At 34.1% G+C, this 19440-nt stretch overlaps 2 protein-coding genes and 1 long non-coding RNA gene across 3 annotated transcripts; 1 reads left to right on the top strand and 2 right to left on the bottom strand.

The window, feature by feature from the left end:
* The first annotated feature begins 6207 nt into the window (after positions 1-6207).
* Positions 6208-14635, top strand: LOC131002670 (protein FAR1-RELATED SEQUENCE 5-like). Its single transcript, XM_057929140.1, has 4 exons — positions 6208-6450; positions 6749-6830; positions 12190-12979; positions 13228-14635. The coding sequence occupies exons 1-4, from the start codon at positions 6208-6210 to the stop codon at positions 14633-14635; spliced, it is 2523 nt and encodes an 840-aa protein (XP_057785123.1).
* Positions 14636-16652: 2017 nt separating this feature from the next.
* Positions 16653-17222, bottom strand: LOC131002650 (uncharacterized). The gene is made up of 3 exons (XR_009094371.1): positions 17137-17222; positions 16827-17035; positions 16653-16696 (listed from the first exon to the last, which is right to left on the bottom strand). It is a non-coding gene; the product is annotated as an uncharacterized LOC131002650 (long non-coding RNA).
* A 65-nt stretch (positions 17223-17287) lies between these two features.
* On the bottom strand, positions 17288-18787 carry LOC131002669 (uncharacterized). The gene is made up of 6 exons (XM_057929139.1): positions 18449-18787; positions 18160-18234; positions 18004-18063; positions 17747-17911; positions 17581-17676; positions 17288-17485 (listed from the first exon to the last, which is right to left on the bottom strand). The coding sequence occupies exons 1-6, from the start codon at positions 18785-18787 to the stop codon at positions 17288-17290; spliced, it is 933 nt and encodes a 310-aa protein (XP_057785122.1).
* Positions 18788-19440: the final 653 nt, after the last annotated feature.

Here is a 19440-nt window from a genome sequence, read left to right as displayed (position 1 = left end):
ATTTGTTGAAATGCATTCCATTATTTTTTCGAGTTTATCAACACTTCTGGGTTGCCTCTGCATGTGGATTTAAGCAGATTATATTATAAGTTTGACATATTATTTTGAATCGTTTAACTCTCTATCTATGTATTATAAGTTCATAACCTGAAATAAATATGAGTAATTATTGGGTGTTCATTACAGTATTATTTAAATTCAACAAAACATGAGTTATGTTCGACGAAACAAATATGAGTAATTATTGAGTGTTTATTATAGTATTATAAGTTCAACAGATTATAATTATATTATAAGTTCAACGTATTGTTTCGAATTGTTTAAACCCTTATCTATGTATTATAATTTATGTGTTCACAAACTTGTTATTACTCTTGAACTTTGTTCGACGAAATTGATCGATGTGTTCACAAACTTGTTATTACTCTTGAACTTTGTTCGATCGGACCATAAAGTAAACAGACTCATATAATTGAACTTTTGAACCTGATTTTTATTGAACATGTATCAGAAAGTAACGAACAACTCACTTTGTTCGTTATATTTTTTTTAATACGTTCTTTAAAATTATTTAATGAACATTATCTGATTTTTATTGAACTATATCACACTATTTAACGAACTTTATTAATGAAGATATTATATATTTACGTTGAACTTAATTTCACTGTTTGATGAAATCTACAACTTAGAATATTTAGAATGATACAACATAATAGATCTACCAATTTTCTTTTCATATTCATCACATTTCCTATTCTAGCTATCATACTACAACAAATAAACAAAAACAAAAAAAATTGTGCAACATTCTTTTAGTATTTATTCATCAAAAAAAGTACAGTGTTCACTAAATTACATTAATAAGTGCAACGCAAATTCTAAATAACAAATATGCACTTCACATTCATCTCTCTTAACACTCCCAATCTTCAGATCACCTTGCACTATGCACCGGCTAACAAAGGGCTTGTACTGCTGTGGCTCATCGAATCTCCTAACCAACAACCAAACCTAAAACAAAAGAATATAATTATTCATACTTGCTTCAATTTCGATATGAAATTATATTAGATGGACACAACAATCTCATTCTGTCATTAACGGACTCAAATAACATTAGAAGAAGCCAAGAAAATCAAATCCTTAATTAAATTTGAAAACACACCATATCTCTCTTTCTAAAGATTTGAGCTTTTCGCCTATAAATTATAATCAGATCTAGTTGACATGTATTTTACATTTTCAAACTAAAATCCCAACAAAAACAAACAAGAGGTCAAACATAATTTTTCAAATTTTATTCCCGTGCTCTATTTTTGTAATTTACTTTGATTTTAAGCTTTAATTCTCAACAACCTCAATTCATATGCATGATTTCCATTTGTTTCAGGAAATTTCGTTAATTCAATTCGTAAATTGCCTGCTTTTGCACTAATGTTTCAAGAAGACAGATCTTCATCTGTTACCTCATCTCCGCTGCAAATGTTTCCGACGATGTCGTCATCGTCTCCGCCTAGCTTGATGTCACCTTAATCATGGCTCAAGGATCTCAAGCCTGAAGAGAGAGGATTATACCTAAATCCCACATCCCTGCGATCCATGGCGTAATAATTCGTCGAAGAGCAGATGTGAAACAAAAAAAAATTGCAAGGAAATATGAGGAATGGTAAGATAGGAATTCGTTGAAATCTCAATCTGATGGCCATCTATAATGTTGGTGCGAAAAATAAGGGATCTGATGAAATTTACCATAATCTTAACTAACCCAATTTGACACATATGACCTTTTCGATTCAAAAATCAATTTACAGCACAATTTTAATATCTTAAATTTAATAAGCCATTAAATCTAAACGGTTGGATCTATTAGAATAAATGGACTAGATTACTTCTTACTTCTTACTGTAAGGGGGCTTTTCTATAGAAGCTAACCCTATATATATATATATATATATATATATATATATATATATATATAGGGTAGCGCTATTCAATGAACTACTCTTAGTCTATGGAAATAAGACTTAATTTTGAACATAGATTATATCCTAATCAACGGTTATGATCATTTTTTTTGGTAGATTTAATAATTCATTAAATCTTGCATAATATTCATGATGTATTGTGGCGGAAGGGTATTTTTGACATACACGGTTGACCTTCCAAATCTATGCCTACACCTTTCTATTCTCACTCCCAATTAAATAGGGAATTTAAGATTTGGAATTATTGTTACTCGATTTCTTCACGGGAGTGACGCTTGTGAGGAGTAAATGATTTCTACCAATAACCTGAACCAAATCATTTCTTAGATATGGATAAAAATTTGGAATTGTGATTTAATGTGACTGCATAAATTTTTCATTATAAGTGGATGAATTTTTCACTGTAAATGGATGAATTTTTTTAATTGTAAGCGACCGCTGGGCTTCGTAATTAACGGCTGGGATCATATTTTTTGTGTATTGTATAGTTCATTAAATAAATGAAAAAATTCATATGAATTTGTTGCTGAAGGGTATGATGAGTGCATGATTGCATGAATTATTTTTAGTTTATGTATGAATTATTTGTTGTAGCCTCACCCCTGTTGCATGAATTATTTTTTATTTTATGTATGAATTTTTAACTATTGCATGAATTATATTTGGTTTATGTATGAATTTTTACGTTTTGAGATAGTGTGATTGCATGAATGTTTTTTGGTTTATGTATGAATTATTTTGTTATAACAAACGTGAGTAAATGTGGAGAAATGCAGTTATGGAATGTTATAATGTAGGAGTATAAAACTTGAAATAATGAATAACAAATTTGATTTTTTGGCTTTGTTAACAGAAATGAGAGAACAGGCGTGAGAGAGTATGGAGAAATGAAAATATGGAATGTTATAATGTATAAAACGTAATCGCTTAAATTGTGGGAAAGATATTTATTAAAAAAATGTAATTACTATGTTAACCTCTCCAAGAATCTGCGTTGATTAATACTGATATATTATAACAAGATCTAACCGTCTATTTCACATAAATCAAGCGTCAATATTGAGTCTTATTTTATAGGCTAAGAGTGAGTTTTATTTTAGCGCAACCCTATATATATATATATATATATATATATATATATATATATATATATATATAAGGGGGCCGCTCCAATAAGACCCCCTAATTTTAGTGAGATCTAGGGCACGATCTGGTGCGTTTATTTTATCAATCCTATGGCTGATATTGTATCTGGAGGGTGGTTTTTTTTTTCGCAGGGTTCGAATCCTGGAGGGAGCAGAATAATTTAAATTTTGTTATTTATCAGTATATACTGCATTGTTCATCAGTATATACAGCCTTGTTCATCAGTATATATATCTTATTCATTACGAATTTTTTAAATTTTATTTTTTATCAGTATATACATCTTGTTCATTAGATATACATTTTGTTCATTAGTATTATATGTCTTATTCATTGTACTCATGTTACACAAAAAATAGGGGGTCTCACTGGAGCGCGCCCCTATATATATATATGTACACACGCACACTCTCTAACTTTGAAATTATTAACCCTAATAATGAATTAAAATTGAAATTAAATGATACTCCCTCCGTCCGCCAAGATATGTCACAATTACTATATTGGGCGTCCGCCAAGATTATGTCACTTACCTTTTATGGCAATGGTCCCACCATCCTCTTTAATATTTTACCCTTACTAACACTCTTTATTTACAAAAAAAACCACTCAAAATTCAATCTCAATCACTCATCTCATAAAGTGGTGGGACCATTTCTCCACTACATCAAAATCATCACCAATTTTATTAAATCTTGTGCCCAAGCAAATTGCCATAATCTTGGCGGACGGAGGGAGTAATATATATGATTATATACTCTAATTGAATGGAATGAATCCTGGCTAATAATGATAAAATTAAATTAAAGCATGTAAAATTAAAAAATGCAAAACAATATAAAAAATTGAAAGTGAAACCCAAATTGAGAAATCAAGGGTGACACATTAAATCTCAAATGTTAATCCAAGACGTCTAAATAAATACAATAAATGGTCCAAATTGAGTACTATATTGGAGTATTTAGACAATAAATGGTCCCAATCCTGTACTATATTGTCATCTAGTATACAGACGGATCGGAGATATCAATCTAAAGTTTTATTCAAAACAATGATGGAGAAGACCAAGACTCATAATATCATTTGTACCGCAACACAAACTCTTCTTCTAACTCACCAAAGTTAATTATTTTGTCATAATTATTAAATCATCGTACGTTCATCATATATGTGTTTCTTTCCTGTATTAATTGTTAAACAAAAACACATGATACACATTGATGTGCATATTTCAGTCTATGCCTTTCATTAAAGTGTTTTTTTTCTTTTTCTTTCTTTTCAAAGGGGCCTTTCATTAAAGTTGAATGCACTAAGGTTCTAATATAATGCGACCAAAATGAAATTGACTAATCAAAAGCACTTCTTCTTTGAGTAAAATATTTCATAATGATTAAGATCCTTTACCTAATATCGCATCCATATTTCATCATATAGTATAAAAAATATTAGAATTAAACAAACATGATTTCAAAAGGTAGAAAAAAACATAATATATATATCAATCATTGATGTATATTTTTATGCATGCATGCACTAATTAATTAACTCTCTTCTTTTCCCTCAAAATATGGACTTGCGTGCAGAGATCGAGGGAGAAGTGTGGATTAATTCTTCTTAAAATTTGCTTTTTCTTGTTTCATATATTAAGTGATGAGTTGCAGGCCACTAACAAGAATTTCTGTGTCTTCTTTAAGTGGAGATAAATTTAAAGTACAGATAATCTATAAAATTTAAAGTCCAGCACGTGTCTTCTTTTGATGATTTTGCATGATTCTCTTTTTTTTTGGCGGATTTGTTGGGGGGGGGGGGGGCAATTTTTAAGTTTTTTTATGTAGATATATAGTTTATATATCTATATATGTGTGTATAAATAAGAAATATAAGAAAAAGATATAATACATTGTTTATAGTATCCAATTATTTATATTATTTGTTTAATACTGTACATTAATTTATTATATTTATGTTATTTTTATCATATTTTTCTTTCTTATTTAATTTTTAATGTTGAATTTGAGTCAATTCTCAAGTTAAAAGTAAAATAACAAATTATTAATAATGAAAATTAGTTTATTTGTTTAGAAGATGAAACATTTATTTTTTAAAAATGCATAAAAGTATGTCTTTATATACTTTCAATCTAAATCTACTTGATGTTGAATTAATTGAACTGCAAACAATTATCTATTATATTAAGTGATTGTTAAGAAAATGTATAAAAATGAATTAATTGAAGCCCGTGTAAATGTTTATCGTACTTCAACAAATTCAACCCCCCCCCCTAACATTAAATTCTGGATCCGCCCCTGGTTGTGCGGCCTTTCGCACAATAATTAGACTGCACTTTATAAGATATTTTATTTGTCTTTCTAAATTCAATTTTATTTGCTAGAATTTCATAGAGTTTTAATGTAACGATGAACGATAAAATATTATTATATTAGATAACATTTTAATATATATTTAATAAATTATTATAATATTTTAATATATATTCGTTCTGTCCCATTATTGATGGTCTATTTTTTTATTGAATTGTCCCAAATATAATGACATATTTTTTTTATTTAGGCCATAATTAGGGTTCTACTATTAAGAATATCATTAGGCACAATACATGTACTCCTAAAAACTAAAATCAACTCTTATTTCGGTCTCTCTCTTCACTCTTCACTCACCACCCTCCATTTTCTACAGCCTCCACCCATCAAAAACCCTAGCGTCGCTCTACCACCTCCACCGCCTACACCACTCTCAATCCTCGCTCGTCTCCACTGTATTATCCCGCGCCTCTTCCGCCATTGGGCCTCCACTGAAAATTCCCTCCTTCGGTGTAACAGTTCGGCTCCAGACTTGACGGCTGTCCCCATAAACTATCACATACGAGTATTTTCTAGCGTGTTTTGTCTTTACTCGCACGCTCCCAAGAAATTTCCCAATGGATCACCCATCCTAGAATTGCTCCAAGCCAAGCACGCTTAACCTTAGAATTTTTTCCATATGGGCACAAAAAAAAAGATGCATCTTGTTGATATGAGTAGCACCTATCAAATCATTTAAGCTATTATCGAATATGCAGTCTCATACCTACATATTCTCAGAATCACACTCGTTCGGGTGTGTTCCGGTTCATCCCTGCGCCCCTCCGTTTGAAAGTCTTAATCGGAACCGCTCCTTGTCCGTGCCTCTTTTGCACCGACGATCACTCTGTACTTCGTCCCCGGGCACCATAGTCGGTCAAGCCAACGTTGCTACACTCTGTGTCAAGATCGCCGCCGCCGACGTCCTCACGCAGTGCCTCGATCAGCTCCTGGCTGTCATATGGTATGAATAAGTTGTGCATCACCAACACATAATCTTCAACAAATTGAACGGTTTCACGAGTCTGGAGACGAGGAAGGCACTCCTGCACGATCCCCTTCTTCGTGTTTGTCTAAAAAGCTTGTTTTTTTTTTGATTTATTGAAGCAATTTTAGTGTTTGAGTTCTTGTTGCTGATAATTCCATTCTTGATTTTTGAGATTTTGAGTTCAGATTTTGGGTGCAATTTTTCGTGTTCGACAACCCATCTTTAAGTGCAATTTTGGGTGCAATTTTTTAGGATTTTGAGTTCAGATATGTTTGACAACAGATTTCGTGTATGCAATTTTTGTTGAGTTTCAGATCTTGGGTGCGGAGGTTGAGGTTGAGGTTGGAGGTTTGATGAAGAAAGGATTTATGCCTCCTTGATTCATTGATTAACCATTATTAAAAGTAATTAAAAATAGGGTTAAATGCATGTAATATCATGAACTTAAGCCGAAATCCAAATTTAGCACGACTTTTAAAAGTTTCAATTAATATGGCTACCTCTGCTCCGTGTTCAATTTTAGCACCCATTTTTGACGTGGCTTGCCGGCACACGCTTCGATCCTACGTGGCTTGCCGGCATAAGCTTCCGGCCGGCGAGCAAAACGCTGCGTTTTGCTCGCCAAGCTTTCTGTCTCTCCTGCCGCCCCTCATCTTCTCCGGTTAGCTTCATTCGCAAAATCGACGTTCACCCGTTTCAGTTCCTAATCTCCACAGCCCCCCAAAAACCTTGTTTATCTTCCACAAAAAGTCCCCACCTCTGATCAAAAATTTCTAGAAATCAGTCCACCATCACTTTCAATTTTCCGGTTTCCGGTGGGAGTGCCTGGCAATTTTCGGCAACCCCAAAAAGATAAAAACCCCAATATCCACCAGGCGGCGGCGGTGGCCAGCGTGTCTGTCGCTCGCCGAACGAAAACAGAGGCGGAGATCAGCGGCGCGGCGATCTCTGGCCAACGAAGGCGCGGCGGCGTGCGGTCACCCGCGCTTTCAGGCGGAGAAGCTAGGGCTCGATCCATTTTTCCCTCTCCCCCTTAATTGTGTGCTTCCATTGAGAGTCAAGATGAGAGAAGATGGAGGACGAAGCGGCGGCCGTTCGTCGGGCCTTCAGCGGCAGCGATGGCGACCTCACCTGGTCTGGATCGAAAAAATGGGGCTCGCGCCCTTTTAGCCCTGATTGTGTGTTTGAGAAAGGGAAGCGAAGAGGGAGAGAGAAACGAAAAGGAAGCCGACGCCGGGTGGAAGAGCGTCGGCCTCGCCGTGCGTCGTCCCAAGCGCCGGCTGATGAAGCTAAATCGCCGCGTCTCTTTTTCTTCTTCTTCTTCGACCATGCTCGTCTCTCTCTCTCTCTCTCTCTCTCTCTTCAATGTTAAAATTGAACAAAGAGTAAAGTTAAACATTTAAATTGAATACGAAGTAAGTTACACATTAAAATTGGAGGTTCGTAATACACGTCATTGCCACGTGGTTATGCCGGAAAATAAATCGGTGCTAAAATTGAACACGGAGCAAAGGTAGCCATATTAATTGGAACTTTTAAAAGTCGTGCTAAATTTGGATTTCGGCTTAAGTTCATGATATTACATGCATTTAACCCTTAAAAATAACACTAAGTATGTGGATCATATATTTTTTTTTCCTAATTTTAATCTTTTATACCCGTATCCAAATTAATTACTCCCTCCGTCCCGCGAGTCTTGACACGTTTTCCTTTTTGGGCCGTCCCACGAATCTTGACACGTTTCCTTTTTTGACAATAATTATTACATTATCTCTCCTACTTTATCACATTTTTTATATTCTCTCTCCTACTTTATCACTTTTATTACCTTCTCTCTCCTACTTTATCAATTTTATACTTTATTAATTACACGCTTAAAACACTAATCTACAACTCCTTAATTCCCGTGCCGAACCCAAACGTGTCAAGACTCGCGGGACCGAGGGAGTAGGTCACTAATAATGGGACGAATGGAATATTTAATTAATAAGTATTCTTTTAAGGATATATAATATTATTTTATTTTAAAGTTAAATATATATAATGGAGATATAATATGTAATCTATAACCATTTTTTTATATTAGTTTAGATTGTTAGAATTTAGAAATTCTAAATTCCAAATATTATGTTACTTGCTATTCTTTTTCTAGATTATACTTCCTCCGTCTCACAAAAACATGAACAATTGGGAGTGGCACGAGTCTTAAGAAATGTTAGTTGAAAATTATTGTGAGTAAAAAATGAGTCTCACTTTATAAAGTGTTGTGAGAGTAATGAATTAATTAAAGAAAAGTATACGTAGTGGTGGACCATGATGGTTTTTTGTGAATAATAAATATAAAAAGGAGGGATAAAAAGTAAGGGGGTAATGTACAAAAAAGAAAATATTCATGTTTTTGTGAGACACCCCAAAATGAAAAAATGTTCATATTTTTATGAGACGAATGAGTATATTTCTCTCTCATTCTAAAGCTGAATTTAGATTAATATTCATTCATGAGTTGTGACGGTTATGTGCAGAAGAACATCAATATTTGAGTATTGCAAGATAATGGAGTACCTATTGACTGTATAATTATTAGTGTTTTAAGGAATAGTTTAATTGTTCGTTAGACTAATTAAACAAGTTGTTTTGATAATAAATATGAATATTAAGATATATAATGAAAATAAATTTAGTTATGAACAATTACTTTTTATTTAAACAAAAATTATTAAGATATCTTTAGAGTTTATTTTAATATTAATTATACTTTATTCTGACTATGTCGCTACCATTTTAGCATGAGAAATGAGAATTAATCTTGATTATTTATTTTTAATATCATACGTACGGTTAAGATCTCCTTCATTTTTTTTTTTGGCTTCTTATTTAAAGTTTCGTTTATTTCCTTTTTTTTTACATTTTAAAGGATAATAATGTAACTTTAGTCATTCTTAATTATGGTAGTGGGAGATTTTTAAAGAATTTATTATATCATTCATGTTCCTCTTTGATGAGGACTGGAATACTCATCGGCGCTGTGCTTAGTAGTTTAAGTCTACTTTACCTGATTATTGTTATTATTATTAAAGGAACTAACGAGCGCAGGTCTAATTAAAAAGACTTGCTAACAAATGAATGCGAAGAGTCAATCAGCCTTGACCAAAGTGCAGAGCTGCGCAGCTAGAGCGGCGCTGACCAGAGCAGAGCTGCGCAGCCAGAACTTGGCAGCGCAGACGAAGAAACGGACTTGGCAACGCATACGAAGGGACCTGGCGGTGCAGACTCGCCTGCGCAGCTCAAGGAACTACTCAACACGGGCAACGAAGGACAGCGCAGATGGGCCAAATCAAGACTAAAGTGTATTAAGGCCTTAAAGGGCCTAAACTCAATTATTAGAGTTCATGGGCCTAAGGCCTTTAGGGCTCACTCTCACATCTATAAATAGAAGGTTAGCATTAGCATTAAGGGCATCATGCTTTATTTCTAAGCAACACTTGTAATATGTAAATACTCTCTCAAAGTATAGTGAAACCAACGAAGAACTCCCGTGGACGTAGATCATTTATGATCGAACCACGTACATCTTGTCTCGTTTATCGTTTTCTTAATTAGGATAAGATTTCATGCTTCACCACTCTTTATCTCTATTCTCACCTCTTTGTAACAGATTTAACACTTATCATGTGTGCAACTACGAATAATATACAATGCAATAACGTACACAAGACTGTGTAATAATATAAATTTTTTTGTGCAACTACATACACTACAATGTGCAACAATCATTATTAAAATGCAACATACACAACACTGTGCAATAAACATAAATTGTTTGTGCAACTATATACACCAACAATCATTCTTAAAAAAAATCGCAAAAAAATTTATTCTTTTCCCACTCTTTATACTATTCCTGCAACGACAAACAGTATACACTGAGCAACATTATAAAATTTTATACTTATCATGTGTGCAACTACGAATAATGTATAATGCAACAACGTACACAACACTACGTAACAACACAAACTTTTTGTAGATTGTGAGAAAAGTAGAGAAGATTTGATGTTACCTTAAAATTGCGGTAATTGCAGTTTGAACAAAATTTGCATATGATAATCTTACCTTAATACCCTTCTTTGATAATATCGAGGCAATTTTGGTGTATCCGCGTGAATGCTTCAGATAAAATTTGGGCCGTCAGTTTTTATCTAATCTATGATGTATATTTGTTCTTAGTATTAATGTTAAGGATGACCAAAATGTTTGTTTATACGATACATTGATTTGTTCATCAAAATTATAAACTTGTTCGTTATTTTTTCACGCATTCTCCGTTTTCTAAATATTTAGCATTCTCCATGGAACCGTTCTCTCTCTCTCTCTCTCTCTCTCTCTATATATATATATATATATATATATATATATATATATATATATATATATATATGGAAGAGTTCAATGGAGACAACTCCCCTATATAGAGAATGGAGACCAAATTAGAGCCATTGATATCACCAAAATCAATGAATCAGATTCATCCGAATTCTTCAAGTTTAGGAAACCCCGTAAATTCCTCATTTTCCAATTCTGGGAACCAACGAACATTATTATGAACTTACGAACATAAGTATGTTTATTTGTATGTTCATTCGACGAACATTAGTATGTTCATTTGTTTTTTATACGAACACATCGACGAAAATTAGTATGTTCGTAAGTTCATAATAATGTTCATTGGTTCCCATAATTGGAAAATGATGAATTTACGGGATTTCCTAAACTTGAAGAATTCAGATTAATCTGATTTATTGATTTTGGTGAGATCAATGGCTCTGATTTGGTCTCTATTCTCTATATAGGAAAGTGGTCTCTATTGAAGCTGACCCTATATATATATATATATAGAGAGAGAGAGAGAGAAGGGTTCAATAGAGAAGTACAAGTATTTAGAGAAGAGAGAAGTGATCTGGAGCATTGATTCCTTTAAATCTAATGGCCGAATTTCAATCAGCATTTTCCCTTAATTATTTTCGAAAAGGTCATTATAGTAATTGCATTTCATAACTAACCGTGTATTAAGATACATAATCTTTCATTATCTTCTTTTTTTTTGGTAAGATTTGATTATACCATATCTATTCAGTAAAATTCCTCTTGCTGTGAAATTCTTCCTACCGTAAAACTCAATATCAAAATCCAGTATCAATCTCAGAAGCTTCGTCTCGGAAAGTTAAAAAAAAAACGACGTCTGTTCTTCAGAAAATTGAAGTCGGCTTCCATGGATGATACATGTATTTTTTTTTTCTTTTCATTGTAGTTTTACACGGTGATTCCAAACAAGTATATATTTGTTGTTTTTTTCGAACTCGTGCATTATATGTTCATAATGATTCAGTGGCATCTTTTTGTTAAGGACTTGTATTTCAATTATCCATCTACACCAGTTTCTTGTATACTGTTATGCGTACTGTTCTGTTCGATTTTTAATAGTTTCTGTTCGTTTATACAACTGAATAGTTCATTTGTGTAATGTGTTCTGCGCTGTCATTTTCCCACATTTTTTGTTTTTTGTAACTACTATATATTAGCTTCGAATTTGTTTTTTGTAATGTTTGCACTTCACAGTACATTATATTCTTACAGTTTATTTATTTAATGAGCATTAACGATCAATTCATGTTCTAAAATTGTCTCTATTGTATTTTTTGTTTTCAAGTATATCCGGCGTATGAAGAAGATGAAACAGTTGAACTTACAATCCCTGAATGCGAGTCTAAGAGCAAACCATTTGTGGGGCAGATTTTTCCAAATTTGGATGTAGGATGTGAGTTTTACGACGATTATGCAGAGTTATGCGGTTTTACATCCAGAAAAAGCACAAGCACAAAGGATGATGATGGTACAATTATTTTATACTATGTGTTATGCAATAGAGAAGGTATTCCTCCTAAGCCCGGCGAGTCATTGATGCCCAAAAGTAAACGCTCAACCAAGAAGCGTAAGAGAACGTCATGCAAGGTTAATTGCAGGGCTCGGATTATTTTTCAAATTTCAGATTTTGGTATGTATAAGGTGCGCACGTTCATTGAGGGTCATAATCACGCCATGGTTCCTACTGTATCTAGACACCTTATGCCCGTGAACAGGAACGTTACCCCCGTCCATGAGATGTGGATTACGCCCGCGATTAAAGCAAACATTGGGCCTATTAGATCTTTCCGTATGTACAGAGAGATTATGGGCGAATATGAGGATATTGGTTGCGTCAGTAATGATTTCAAGAATTTTGTACGTGATCTTAATGTTTACGCACTTGATTCAGATGCTCACATGATTTTGCAAACATTCATGAATAAAAAAGAGTTAGGCAATGGCTTCCAATATTTCTATGATGTAGACGATGAGAACAGGCTGCGTCGGTTGATTTGGACCAACGAAGTATCAGTTAAGAACTACAAATTATTTGGTGAAGCTGTGTCCTTCGACGCAACATACAATACCAACAGGTATTTTTAATTTTTCTATGTTCTGTGTAATTTTGTTTTTGTTTCTTTATGTGTTCAAATTATTTATTAAAATTGTTCTTATTTTGTTTTGTGTTCAATCGTTTTTACACGACTGTTCGATAGTAATTGGTAACTGTTCAAATAGGTTAGAAAGGCAATTTTATTCTTTTTATATTGTTGTAGTATGAACATTTATTTTTTTCCGTTTTGATGTCATAGTATTAAAGATTCGTTTTTTGCCTTGACAGGTATAAAATGATCTTCACACCGTTCACGGGTAGGGATAACCATGGCAAGTGTTTGTCTTTTGGGGCAGCCATCATATCTCGAGAAGATGTTGATTCGTATTCTTGGGTTTTGGAAAAATTTGTTGAATGCGTGGGAAATGCCCCACCACTATTAATAACTGATCAAGATCCAGGGTTGAAAAAGGCTGTTGCGGCAGTTTGGCCTCAAACACGTCACAGATACTGCATGTGGCATATTACAATGAAGGTTGCTGAGAAGATGCCGCAAAGATTGAGGGATAGCACTGAGTTCAAAACCAACTTTGGGAATTTTATTTGGTCTGAATTTGATGAGCCTGCTATTTTTGAAGAGAATTGGAAAAATCTTATGGATGAGTACGACTTGTCAGATAATAGATGGTTTTCTGATATGTTCGATGATCGTTCACACTGGATCCCTGCATACTTTAGAGATGTCAGTATGAGTGGATTATTCAGAACTACATCGTTGTCAGAGAGCAAGAATAGCTACTTCAAACGGTTTGTCCATAAGAATGCAAATCTTATGTTGTTTTATATGCAATATTGCAGTGCATTGGAGGCTCAACGACATAATTATCATAAGACTACCTTTGCTGACGAGACCGGAGTTCTACCCATGAAGACGAGACTTAAAATAGAGAAGCATGCTGCAACCATATACACCAACAACATATTCAAGGAGGTACAAGAAGAGATAGTTGCTTCGCAAACCTATTGCAATATGTATAAGATGGAGGAGCAAGTTGATGAGAGCATATATACTGTGCATGACAATATTGATGGGAAATTCGTGGTGCGACATAGACTGTCGGATGCTTATACATATTGCAGCTGCAATCTGTTCGTCAGGAAAGGTATTCTGTGCAAACACATTTTTCTTGCATTTCGCACATTGCAAGTTGAAAGAATTCCTGATAAATACATATCAGTTCGCTGGAGCAAATTTAGTAGATTGTCGGCCATGGTTCCTGGCTTTGACCTCGGCAGTGCACCAAGCCAAAATTTTGTTATTGGTAACAATAAGTTTTTCAACGTTGTTGGCAATTGTATTGTGTATGTTGGTGACAATCAAGTGCTACGTGAAGAACTCCTTGCTGCGCTGATTGAAGTTGAAAAAAGATTTGCGAAAGAGGGCAGTACAGAGTCTAAGCTAGAAGCTAAGCATAGGGTTTTAAAGGATTTTTATGGTACTGCAGCACCGGAAGTACCATCTGTGTTACCTCCTCTCATATCCAAAACGAAAGGCAGTGGCGCAGGTGGAAGAAGAAAATCTGACCAAGAGAAGGCCATGGCTCTTGCTAAGAAGCCATTGCGTAATTGCAAGAAATGCAATACGATGGGGCATCATGATTCGAGGAATTGCCCAACAAATAAGCTTTCTCATTGATCTAAGTTTTTTAATCTTGTTGAGTATTTGTTTTACTGTGAACCTTTGTGTATTTGATTTTTAATAACGATGCTGGAATTTTTAAGTTGATATCATTTTGTTGACTTTTTTTTATTCATTATGTGTATAGATTATCTAGTGATTTTGTTCAATTCTATTTGTTGACTGCCCTACAAAGCATTATTAAGTTGAATATTTTTTTTTTATTGTCAACCTTTATGTATTTGAAAAGTAGTAACGACAGTGGATTTTTATAGTTGATATCATTTTGTTGACTTTTTTATTTTCACTATGTCATGAAATTCACATATGGAAAAACTGTATCTATTTTTTGGCGAAATATTTTGTATGTTCATCTTTTGATCTTATATGTTCAAATTTTAATGCATCCTGTTCATTTTCATAATATGAAATTCACATATGGAAAAGTATTAACTTAAAATTCCGATTTTATATTATGTTGGACCTGAATTTTAGATATTACACTTTAAATAGTATTTTAAATACAGTTAAATGGCCCAATTAAATAAAACACACTTACAAAAAATTCCATAGATTAATCAAAACAATTTAAATTAATAGGTCCAAAACAATTTAAATCAAGATAATTCAACTTAAATCAATAATATCTCAAAACAATATAAATCCATAATATCTCTAAAAAATGATCAAGTCACTTGGAAGTGATAAGTTAAATATGTTCACAATTCAAGACAATTTAAATTTATTTAGAAATCAATCTAACTCAACCCACCAAGACTGAATCTATGTTAACCGATGGATCACTGCAAATCTTACGATATTCAATTGCAGCATTGTCCTCAATCTCTTTCTTCACTTCGTTCCTAGCCCATGATATTATGGACGAGCAATACCTCACCCGCATTCGAGAGATTTGTCGTGTACTTACGTTGGACATGTCACACTTCCAATTTGACGAACTATCTCCCATGAATGTCTCCAAGTGGCGCATAAGATAAATAGTTGTGTCCAATGTATTTCTCTTGTCCGCCCACTTCAGTTTGACAATTTGCATTTTGGAATTCGACACCGATTTTGACTTGATGGTCTCTTCTTTGTAGTTGAGATAATACGCCAATAGTGTACGCTGCAATTTATTAAAAAATTGGATAATTTCAGACATAGAGAAGGCTTCAACAGAATTCATAAAATAAAAACGAACAGATCTATAATTTTAATGAACAGATAGTAGTTCTAAATACTTACAACTTTGGTGCAAAGGCTGTCATACTTCCTCAAATCATGATCACCTAATATGTCTATGAGACTGTCCAGCACAAAGATTCGTTCCCTTTTTAAATCCACACACAATGCAAAGTACCGTTCTTGTTCATATACGGGGAAGAAAAACTGTCCAATAACAAATATATTAGAAATAATATTTACATTATTTAGAAAAGTACTGTTCCTGTTCAATTAAAAAGTAGTTGCGTACCATATCAATGTTCTCAATTGGATTTTTTCCAAACTCCGTCAACTCCACATATAACTCCATCACGAATTTAGCTCTTTGTGATTCAAGACTTAAATTTTCTTGAGCTATACTGCCAAGCTAAAAAAAATAATAAAATATAAATTAGCGTTTATTTTTATTGAATATGAACATAAATAACTTACATATAGGCTGGCCGTAGAAAAAAATCGGAGGGGTGAACTATTTGAACGATACTACTCTTTCCAGTTCAAAACTAGCGTCCATGCATCTATAAGAGAAATGTTCACCACATTGCCACTTCTCATTGATAACATCTCGAAACGCCTTACTTGTATATCCATGAATTCGAATAAAATTTCCTTGCTACATATAATATAAACAAATATCATAGCAATGTTTTTAAAGTATAAAATTTATCAAAATAATGACTTACTTCTCCCCACTGTCCAAGTACATGGCATAAAATCCCACTTCCTTCTTATTTTTTTTCAACGGTTTTGAAGTGCTTATATCACGTTGAAAATAGGGTGAGCGGAATTTTAAAGTATGCAAGAACATGCTCTCTGCTTGGGTGCTTTAGTCTCACGTCTTTCTGGACTAATAATCTTCAAAACAAAAAATGATTGAATGCGACAATGTATTTATAATAATATAGCAATTCATATATATAGAACATCAAACACTACCAAAATAAGATATAAGCCATCAATATAAACAATTCAAAAGGACACATACGTTTGTGTCAATGGCCTGTAATGCTAACCGATCCACCACATCTATTGTTTTGGAGTTCTCGTCAACCTGCTAAAATTATTTAATTAACATACAACCATATCGAATTATTTTTTTGCTTTCTTCACAGGGTATGCCACCTTTACCCCTGTCTTTGTTGTGGTAGGACGAAGCAGATGCTTTCCGGCATCACCCACCAAGTTTCCCTTAACCTGTCAAGTTTCAAAACACATTTGTTTAACACGTATAAGAACATAACTCAAAATAAAACGAACAGACATATTACTCAAACGAACAGTGTTTCTCGGATTACCCTGTTAGAACGTCTGACCTCCTTCCGAGCAACGACAACGTCACTAACATTGTCGCCTTGAACCTTTTCACTTCCAGTTGCAACATCAGTCATAATCTGAACAAATAAAATAGTAAAATACCTCATACTTTAATGAATTATAGATTTAGGGTTAGTAATCAAATACCTCATCCATGGTTGAACTTTGAACCATTTTCTCCTTACTAACGGCGTGCTGGACAACGACGGCGTGCTGGACGTTTGCTAATTCCTTTGATGCAGCTATGCCTTCAACTTTTTCACCAGCTATGCCTTCACCGTTTTCAGGAACTAGTCCATCGTTAAGCCCATCCTTTGTCAAAGTTAAGAACTACAAAATGAACATATCAGTTAAATATATTCGAATATAACTCAAAATAAAACGAACAGACATATTACTAAAACGAACAGTGTTTCTCGGATTACCCTGTTAGAACGTCTTACTGTCTTCCGAGCAACGACAACGTCACTAACATTGTCGCCTTGAACCTTTTCACTTCCAGTTGCAGCATCAGTCATAATCTGAATAAATAAAATAGTAAAATACCTCATACTTTAATGAATTATAGATTTAGGGTTAGTAATCAAATACCTCATCCATGGTTGAACTTCGAACCATTTTCTCCTTACTAACGGCGTGCTGGACACCGACGGCGTGCTGGACGTTTGCTAATTCCTTTGATGCAGCTATGCCTTCAACGTTTTCACCAGTTATGCCTTCACCGTTTTCAGGAACTGGTCCATCGTTAACCCCATCCTTTGTCAAAGTTAAGAACAACAAAATGAACATATCAGTTAAATACATTCGAATATAATTAGAGTCATGACCTGCTAAATATTTATAATAACCTTATTCTGAATCTCAGTGTATGTCTCCATTGTATTTCCTCCTTCATTTTGTTCCAAGACCTGCTATTAAAAATATATATATAATAAATAAAGATAGATTATGATAATTCACTATATTATATGCAAAATATAATGGATGGTTTGTTTAAAACGTACATCCCCAGTCATGTCATCTTGGCCTCCACCGTTTTGTCCATGGTTTTCAGTCACGCTTCCATGTATAACCCCAGCCTTTGACAAATATTTTACAAATTTGAAATCAATAAACGACCAGATACACACACATAATCAAACTGAAGTTAACTATATAGTGTTTTAAAAATTATGGTTTTGAACAGAACAATTTTATAAACGAACAGAATTATGAAATAAAAGAATATCTACTTTCTCACTTACACATAAAACATATTTTAGAAAATTTAAATACTTAGCAAAGAGCACTTACATTGGTCTCAGGGTTTTGGTCGACTTCATCAACGTTTAGTGAGAAACTCGGGATATCAACATCCACATGCCTTGTTTTCTCAAGCGCAGCGTCAGATGAAGCTGCATCAACTGCAGCGTGAACTTCGTCCATATACCAATATGGGTCAGTTTCAGGTTCCAGTCCCTCAGGCAACTTAGAAGGCAACTTCCCATTGACATCAATCTTTACTCCTATAATTTTTGAAGCTGCTACCAAGCTATCCTTGAAGTACTTTGACTCCTTCTCCTCAGCTGAAACTTTATGGACCATCTCACGTGCTTTACGGATCATCTCACCAATTACTATCGCGTCCTTCATCAATTGTCTGGCCACGGGACCCCTATATTCACCATGTGCATCTTCAAATGGTTCTTCTTCTTTGTATTCATCTGGCAGTTCTATTGGTAGTGCAACAGAACCACCTCCAAAGAAATCATCGTCGAGCTCTTTTTCCTGACGTTCCTTCAAAGTTTTTCCATCCCAGTTCACGAAAATAGGGAAACTTCTAGGCACAGTTTCCCTACCGATCCGAACCCTATCCACGTAGAAAAGCTGTGCCGAAAATGGAACAAGTCAATTAAAAGAATATATATCATAAGTTATTTTTAATGAATTGAATACTTACAACTAAGAACAATGTCGGCCCACCAAATACTTTTGTCTTGTCCGCCATCCATGATCTCTTGTGATCTATCAAACAACGCAATAGATACTCTCCCCAATTCCATGACTTGACTTCATTGATGTTCGCCAGAGCTGTAAATACGTACGGGTGTACTGTCCCATTAGTGCAACTCTCCATCAACGAGAAACACAAAGCGATGACGAAATGATGCTTAAACCATGTCCCGCCATCTGCACAGTCAATCATATGACGTAACACTGCCTTTATTTTGATTTTATCTCTTTTCACAACGCCGAAGAATGACATCCACTCTATAAAGAGCTCATTTACTGTCGTGCGCTCAAAT

Source organism: Salvia miltiorrhiza, unplaced genomic scaffold, assembly GCF_028751815.1.
Source record: "Salvia miltiorrhiza cultivar Shanhuang (shh) unplaced genomic scaffold, IMPLAD_Smil_shh fragScaff_scaffold_173, whole genome shotgun sequence".
NCBI lineage: Eukaryota > Viridiplantae > Streptophyta > Magnoliopsida > Lamiales > Lamiaceae > Salvia > Salvia miltiorrhiza.
This window is presented reverse-complemented; position numbering and strand designations above follow the sequence as displayed.